The sequence below is a fragment of the Haematobia irritans genome, chromosome 2 (assembly GCF_050003625.1).
Source record: "Haematobia irritans isolate KBUSLIRL chromosome 2, ASM5000362v1, whole genome shotgun sequence".
Taxonomy (NCBI): Eukaryota; Metazoa; Arthropoda; class Insecta; order Diptera; family Muscidae; genus Haematobia; species Haematobia irritans.
In genome coordinates this window covers 174203613-174212820 of record NC_134398.1, presented here as the reverse complement: position 1 = coordinate 174212820, position 9208 = coordinate 174203613, and the positions used below count along the sequence as shown (strand labels likewise).

At 33.2% G+C, this 9208-nt stretch overlaps 1 protein-coding gene across 1 annotated transcript; it reads left to right on the top strand.

Annotated features, from left to right (window-relative positions):
• Nucleotides 1–1136: 1136 nt before the first annotated feature.
• Nucleotides 1137–8101, top strand: ninaA (neither inactivation nor afterpotential A). Its single transcript, XM_075294159.1, has 3 exons — nt 1137–1690; nt 7789–7889; nt 7953–8101. Exons 1-3 carry the CDS (start codon nt 1190–1192, stop codon nt 8053–8055), a joined length of 705 nt encoding a protein of 234 aa, XP_075150274.1. The 5' UTR covers nt 1137–1189; the 3' UTR covers nt 8056–8101.
• The last annotated feature ends 1107 nt before the right edge of the window (nt 8102–9208 follow it).

Sequence of the window (9208 nt, the reverse complement as noted above, 5' to 3'; positions counted from 1 at the left end):
CGTGTTTACTTGACCACAATGATTCTTTTAGAACTACCTTAAAATTCACTTTTTCTGATTGTTTGAAGGGGCTCTTATTGGCGTCGTTCTCAATTGATCTTAAAAGGCACCTAATAATTGCACTGATGAGAAACTTTTTTGTAGTAACTTGGCGTAGTACAACTTCTCAATAGTGACGGCGCTTTTCCCACGAGAGTGGGAGCCACCGTGGTACAATGGTTAGCATGCCCGCCTTGCATACACAAGGTCATGGGTTTGATTCCTGCTACGACCGAACACCAAAAAGTTTTTCAGCGGTGGATTATCCCACCTCAGTAATGCTGGTGACATTTCTGAGGGTTTCAAAGCTTCTCTAAGTGGTTTTACTGGAATGTGGAACGCCGTTCGAACTCGGCTATAAAAAGGAGGTCCCTTGTCATTGAGCTTAACATGGAATCGGGCAGCACTCAGCGATAAGAGAGAAGTTCACCACTGTGGTATCACAATGGACTGAATAGTCTAAGTGAGCCTGATACATCGGGCTGCCACATAACCTAACCTAACCTAACCTAACCTTCGACGAGTTTTTGATGTCGTATACGGTTGTTTTCGACGTGGTGGGGATTTTCAGTAGTGCCGTCAAATTCAAAAAATGTTGGCAGGGTATCGACCAAGTTTTACATGGTTGGTAGAGGGCATATACTAACATCACGTAGCAAATTTTAAACGGATCGAATAAATGAATTTACTGATTTCGGGGATCCAGGGAAGTCTACTCTGTCATTGGGACATTGGTTTACAATCGACATTTTTTTTAAATAAGAAGAATAAGAATGATATGAGTGTTATAATATCGTATACCTCAGACCAGGAATTTCATATAAAATAAATGAGGCATGTTTGTCATTTATGAGAAATTCTTACCACTATTACGTCATTTTTCGGTGTTCGACATGGTTCTGGGTCATAGGGAATATATCAAAGTAGGTTGAAAATCGATAGATAGAGAAGAAGAGAGCAATTGCAATACAGCCAAAGGTGTTGTTTCTATTAAGGTATGTCACAAGGTGGCATATTTGGAATTCTTATGGCTTCTTCCCTGTGCAAAAAACAAAAACAAAATAAAAAAAATATACCAGACAATGAACATTTCTACATTTTCCTCATTTCAGTATTGAAAGTAAGCTCACATAAAAAACATTGAAATAAAATGAATATCGTTAAAGTGATAATTTTTTTGTCCACGCTTCAAACTTCCGTATTGGCTCTAAGTTTTGTTGTAACTGCAAAAGTCTATATGGATGTGAAACATCAAAAGAAGCCCATGGGTCGTATTGTTTTCGGCCTTTTTGGCGAGAGAGCACCAAAGGCAACGGCGAATTTTCGCCATATTTGTTCAAGGGGAATTAACGGTACTACATATGTGGGTTCAGAATTTCATCGTATCGTGGATCGATTCATCATACAAGGTGGTGATATAGTGAATGGTGATGGTACTGGTTCGACTAGTATATATGGCGATTACTTCGAGGATGAGGCATTGGATATTGAGCATATAAGGGCTGGATATTTGGGTATGGCAAATCGTGGTCCGGATACAAATGGATGCCAGTTTTATGTTACTACTGTAGCTGCAAAATGGTTGGATGGTAAACATACCGTATTTGGAAAAGTATTGGAGGGCATGGATGTCGTAAATGCTATAAATGATGTAAGTATTACATTAGCGCTTTCTGGTGGTAATTGCGAAAAAGATTATTTACACTCAAAGAAAAAGTTAGTAGTAAAAAAAACAATCTGAGAGGATTTATAAATGAAAATTGATAATGGCTCAACGCAACTCATGGAATGATTGAGTACCGCCTGAAAATATGCAAATAAATTTTTTACTCGAAAGGTAGACTCGCTACACGTTGGGGCTATTCTAGACATTGATATAATAGCGTGTATACGAGTTCAATAATAAATGCTTTGCCAACTTAACACCACCTCCACCCTAGGGTAAGCATATATTCAAATGTCCGACTGTACAGAACAAGGTAGGTACTGTAAAGGTCTTCACGTTTAAGTCCATTTCTATAGGTTGTATTGAAATTACTTTTAGGTAGTGTGCAAAATAGTTTGGAGATTTATTGGACAGTAAGCTGGATAACATATTGAATAAAGAACGAGGAAAGCCACATTGTACTAGTGCAAAATGGGAATAGCAAAAAAACTGAAGACTAAAAACAAAAAAACAATAAATGTAAATTGGCTGCAAACAGCAGTGATTATACATAGACCCAAAGAAATTTGTTGGTAGGTACAGCAGAAAAATCATCTATAAAAGCAAAACGCATTCTGAAATGTTTTTTTTCAAACAAAATAAAACCTATTTTAGTATAATCAATCTTAAAAATTTTAGCAAGCCGTGATGTTTTCCCTTTTTTCAATGTCCGTGTCTACTAATAAAGTTCGTTGGGTGTAGCATTGGAAAGCCACCCTTTTAGTTAGTTTTTTAGACAAATTTCTACACTTGAAGAAATTTGTATAAAACAAAAAAGGGAAAAACAGACACTGCTACGCTGATAAAAATGTTGATATAATTTTGTAAACTGTTTGTTAATTTTTTCTACTCTCGAAGAAATTTGTTAGTAGATACTGCAGAAAAATTTTCTAAAACAAAAAAAATCTGATGAAAACTGGAAAGCAGTCGTTGTTTGCTAAAGTAGGGAGCCACCGTGGTTCAATGGTTAGCATGCCCGTCTTGCATACACAAAGTCGTGGGTTCGATGCATGCTTCGACCTAACACCAAAAAGTTTTTCAGCGGTGGATTATCCCATCGCAGTAATGCTGGTGACATTTCTGAGTGTTTCAACGCTTCTCTAAGTGGTTTCACTTCAATGTGGAACGCCGTTCGGACTCGACTATGTCATTGAGCTTAACATGGAATCGGGCAGCACTCAGTGATAAGAGAGAAATTAACCACTGTCGTATCACAATGGAATGAATAGTCTAAGGGAGCCTGATACATCGGTCTGCCACCTAACCTAACCAAAAATAGCAATCTAGTCTGCTACTCTGAAAAAATGTTGACCAAATATGGAGGATTATGCAGCCTAAATTTTAGGACAGGCAATTTTCACAGTAATAAACACAAAAAAAAAAACAAGTAAGGAAAGTCTAAAGTCGGGCGGGGCCGACTATATTATACCCTGCACCATTTTGTAGATCTAAATTTTCGATACCATATCACATCCGTCAAATATGTTGGGGTCTATATATAAAGGTTTGTCCCAAATACATACATTTAAATATCACTCGACCTGGGCAGAATTTGATAGACTTCTACAAAATCTATAGACTCTAAACTTAAGTCGGCTAATGCACTAGGGTGGAACACAATGTTAGTAAAAGAAATGGGAAACATTTAAATCTGAAGCAATTTTAAGGAAACTTCGCAAAAGTTCATTTATGATTTATCGCTCGATATATATGTATTAGAAGTTTAGGAAAATTAGAGTCATTTTTCCAACTTTTCGACTAAGCAGTGGCGATTTTACAAGGAAAATGTTGGTATTTTGACCATTTTTGTCGAAATCAGAAAACATATATATGGGAGCTATATCTAAATCTGAACCGATTTCAACTAAATTTGGCACGCATAGCTACAATGCTAATTCTACTCCCTGTGCAAAATGTCAACTAAATCGGAGCAAAAAATTGGCCTCTGTGATCATATGAGTGCAAATCGGGCGAAAGCTATATATGGGAGCTATATCTAAATCTGAACCGATTTCAACCAAATTTAGCACGCATAGCTACAATGCTAATTCTACTCCCTGTGCAAAATTTCAATCAAATTGGGGTAAAACTCTGGCTTCTGGGACCGTATTAGTCCATATCGGGCGAAAGGTAGATATGGGAGCTATATCTAAATCTGAACCGATTTCTTCCAAAATCAATAGGGTTCTATTCTGAGCCAAAACACATACTTGTGCCAAATTTGAAGTCGATTGGACTAAAACTGCGACCTAGACTTTGATTACAAAAATGTGTTCGCAGACAGACGGACAGAGGGACATGGCCACCCTGAGCATTTTTGCCAAAGACACTATGTGTCTATCTCGTCTCCTTCTGGGTGTTGCAAACATAGACACTAACTTATAATACCCTGTTCCACAGTGTGGTGCAGGGTATAAAAATCGACCACTTTTTTAAGTGACTTAGTCTTCCGAGTTTGATTAACAAGTTAATTATATCAATTGATTTTTTAATTAAAAATTTTCAATCTATGACTTAATTAACTTGATTAAAAAGTTAATTGTGTCAATTAACTTATTAATTGAAAAACTGTTAAACTTCAAGCAACATTTTAATTGGAAATATTTTGGTGATATTTTTTTTTTGTGTAAGGACAAATTTACCTCGGGGAAATAAACTTTATGTAGATGTCTACACCGATGGCTCTAAATTGGATGGAAAAGTGCGTTTCGAAATATATTCTAAAGACCAGGAACTTAAAACAGCGAAAAGATTTCCCAATCACTGTAGAGTTTTTCAGGCTGCAATATTAGCAATAAAAGTGGTGTAAAATTGGCTGAGGAGCAATGTTGTTGTTAATATATACTCAGACAGACAAATTGCAATAAAATCTTTGGACTCGGTGTTCCTTAACTCGAAAAAGGCCATAAAATGTCGGAAATCTCTCAACGAGATGGCTGAGCAGTACAATATTCACCTAATATGGGTGTATGAGTGCCAAAGGAACATACCAGAGAACTGCGAAGCTGGGAACTACCTTAGATATTCCAGGGGTACTCATTAGCGTAGCTAGACAATTTTCCTATAGCCCCCCTAGCTAAAAATTTATGGACTGAACTTATAGGTTCAATTAATGTTTTATTTCATAAAATTTAATAAAAAATTAGACATCAAAATAACTCAATTAATTTATAATAAAGCAACTAAAAGTAGTTCCACACTTTTCCCAGCAAAAAAATTGTGAGTTGTTCTAAAGTACTTCCAAAAATGTCCTCAATTATTTTAACTACACAGGAAGTTTTTTTACTTGATTTTTTTCATATTTTAATGTGTAATTTTTTGTTTTCTTTTTTTTTCAAATAGTTTAAAAAAAGAGTAAGAATAAATAAATTGGTACAAATTATTCAAATTTTGTCACAAAACTGCTAAATCCATTATAGAAAAATCGATAATTTTGGAAATTGTTCGAGGAAAAACGTTTCAAACAAGCGTCAGAATGCATTAAAATCATAAAAACAATATAAAAATTATTTATTTAGGAAACTATCACAAAATGTTTTAATTCACATCATAAGCGTAGCTAGGCAATTTTCCTAGGGGGGGCTATAGCCCCCCTAGCTAAAAATTTATATTTCATTTATTTATATTTCAATTAATGTTTTATTTCATAATAATGAATAAAAAAAATTAGACATCAAAATAACTCGAAAATTAATTTAATATAAAGCAACTAAAAGTAGTTCCACACATTTCCTAGCAAAAAAAAATTGGAAGTTCTTCCAAAGGCACAACTTTAAAAGCACTTCCAGAAGATGTACTCCCAATGATGTTCTTTATTTTAACTACTCAGGAAGTTCTTTAAATTCAATTTTTTAACTTGGTTTTTTCATACTTTTAATGGGAAATTTAACTTTTTTGTTTCAAATGCGAAGTAAGAATTCATAAAATGGTACAAATAATTTAAATTTTGTCGAAAAAAATCTAAATCCAATCTGAAAAACTTGTGAATTTTTGAAAATATTTGAGGTCAAACGTTTCCGACAAGCATTAGAATCCATTAAAAATTATAAAAATTATTTATTTGACAAAATATAACAGAATTTTTTAATTTACATTCAAAACATTGAATTCGGATCACACCTAAAGAAGTGATGCAAATTCAGTGCAACGGCTGTTGAAATGGAGGACTTCCGTCCTATGACAAGCCCAATTTTGCACCACTTCCGGATCCAAAAAGATCATTTTCATTACGCTTTTGACGACGCTTTTTTGGCTGGGATTGTTTATTTTTTATAAAAATGGAAAATCGTAAATAGGTTTTCAAATTCTGGGGGGGGGCTAAAATTTTTCTGGGGGGGTCTAAGCCCCCTCCCCAGAGGCCTTCCTACGCTTATGATTCACATTCAAAACACTGAATTCGGATCTCACATTAAGAAGTGATGCAAATTCATTGCAACGGCTGTTGAAACGGTGGACATTTGTCCCATGACAAGCTCATATTACATTCATTGCTTCTCCGCCAATTTTGCACCACTTCTAGACCAAAAAGAACATTTTTACTACTTTTTTGGCGACGCTTTTTCGCAGCATTATTAAGATATTAATTTATGAAAAAATAGTTTTAATATCAATTACTATTTGTTTAATTAAATTGACTAAACTAAATCAATCATAAGTTCAACCACAGCTTTATTTCATAAATATCTGACTTGGAACATTGCCATCGGCAACTGCTACCACAACCCAAGTAATTCGATTGTTCATGAAAGTCTTTAGGGGAACTTTGTGCGATTGTATATACTTGTTTAATTTTTATAAAAATTTAAAAAAAAACTATTGACATTTATTGAAAAATGGAAAATCATAAATAGAGTTTCAAATACTGGGGGGGGGCTAAAATTTTTCTGGGGGGGGGGGTCTAAGCCCCTCCCCCAGAGGCCTTCCTACGCTTATGGGGGTACTAGAAGTAGGATTGAAATGTAATGAATCTTAAAAAATATTCATTTAAAAATTTAATTGATTTAACAATTTTTTTAATTGAAACAAAAATCAATCACAAAAATTAATATTATCTATTCATTTTTTAATTGGATAAATTAATGTTTTAATTGACTTTCAATTAATTTTTTAATTGATACTATCATTTCTGTGATTGAAGACATTTCAATTTAAAAAATTAATTGGATCAATTAATTTCGTGATTGAATAAAGATAGTAAAGCTTCAAATATACACTGAAAAAAAACAGTGAACGCACCGAAAAATGTTGGTTAATTTTAGAAAATTTCAATTATTTTTAGAAAATTTGAACTAAACAGTACTAAGGCGCTGGCATCGCGCCGATATCACAAAAATAAATAAATATTTTTCGACAAATTCAGGAAAATTTATTAGACGTAAATAATTTTTTTCACTTGTTAAAGAATATTTTATAGTTTGAAGGAAAAATTAGAGTTCAAAATTGCAAAAATATCCTTAGTGTCATACGAAGTTCAAGATGAGCGCATTATTGGTTTAGTGAAATATAGGGTTCATTTTTTTTAAGTGTAGGCTAAAATTAACTTTAAGATTTTGCATCTTTGGTTTAAAGTTTTATTTGAAATTCGATTAATAGGCATTGTATCCTAAAAATCAAAGCTAGATAACTCCCTGAAAACAGTCTTTACATTAAATAAATATCAAAATCCTAAGGGGAAGGTCAAAATTTTTAAATCCAAGTAAACGTGTACACTGCAACAAAACAAAAAAGGCTAACACCAAGTAAAATGTTTGCTGACATTTACGAGCTTTTATGCATTTTAAGGGCAGTAACATACAAAAAAATTATTTCGGTTATTTAAAAATACTTTGGGTAACACTTTAAAACCTAAAGTTTTTATGATTTGCTGTTCACTGGGCCATGAATTACACAAAAATATAACAGCACACAACGACTGCTATTTTTAGCAGACTTTTTACTATGAGTGTTCTATCCTTTTCTTTTGAGTGTACACCATTAATATGATGAGCTCTTTACATAACTAAAAATGTATATAATATAATACCAAATGTCCTGATTATTTTTAGGTGAAAACAGATAGAGACGATCATCCGATTCATCCTGTTATTATTACGAATTGTGGCGAAATACCTACTGAGCCATTTGAATTTTATCCTGATGATTTCAGGTAAGCTAGAACTGAAGTTATTAGAAATTTGATCAACAAAAAATTCTTAATATTTTTTTGCAGTGTATGGGGATGGATACAATCAGCTGGCATACCAGTTATAAGTTCATTGATCATCCTTGTCGTATTTCACTATTTCTTCCGTCAGTTAAACATGTATTGTTAAATCTATATATTTACAAATGAAAATAGAACAAATTTTAAATTCAAAATATTTTGTATGTTTACTTAATATTTATTGGCCATAGAAATAAGTCAATTTAGCGAACGCCATATTCACCAATATTGTTTAGCTCATATTAAAATTTACGAGCAGTTGTCTTTTTACAACATGTTTGTTAAAGTTTTTTTTTTTTTTTTTAAATTAAGCAAGTGAGGAAAGTCTAAAGTCGGGCGGGGCCGACTATATTATACCCTGCACCCCTTGTGTAGATCCACATTTTCGATAGCATATCAAATCCGTCCAATGTGTTGGGTGTTGTTTATAAAGTTTTATGTTACCATATACATATATTTCAATCTGACCCGATCTGGACAAAATTTTTAAACTTTAAATTTAAGTCGGCTGATGCCCAGGGGAGGAGCACAATATAGCAAATTCGAGTCATTTTTACAAGTTTTCGACTTAGAAGTGGTGATTTTATATGGAAAATGTGGGTATTTTGGCCATTTTTGCCCAAATCGGAAAAACATATATATGGAAGCTAAATCTAAAACTGTAACGATTTCAACCAAATGACATGCATAGTACACACAGAAAAAAGTGCCTTCGAAACTAAAGGAAAAAATTTTCATCAATATAGTTATCCATTTTATTTCCATTAAGGTAAATTTTTGTGAAAAATAATAAAATTTACTCGTTTCAGTAAAAAAATCCTAAACTGTAAGCAGTTAGGAATAGTTCATTAACTAGAATAAGGCATGGAATTTTACTCATACTATTTTCTTCGCTGGGTATAAGAATTTACTACTGAAAAAGAAAATTTTATTCACCGATAACAAAGCATTCGTAAAAATAAACAAAAACCGAACTAAAACCAAGTTTCCTCAAAATTAGTAAAATTTCTTATAAAATGATAATTGCGACTTCCTTTATAATAGAAAGTTTTTCATACATACGAACAACACTTGGCATAGAAAAATATTTTAGTTCATTCGTACTAAGAAGTATGCAATCCTTTCAAAACTTAAGGAAACACACTTGTTAGAATATAGGAAATTTTCCTAAATTTCTATTGTCTACCTGTAATCGATACCTGTCATCGTAATCGATGTGTTTGCGCGTGGGTGTAATCGATATATTTGCGCGTCGGTTGTTT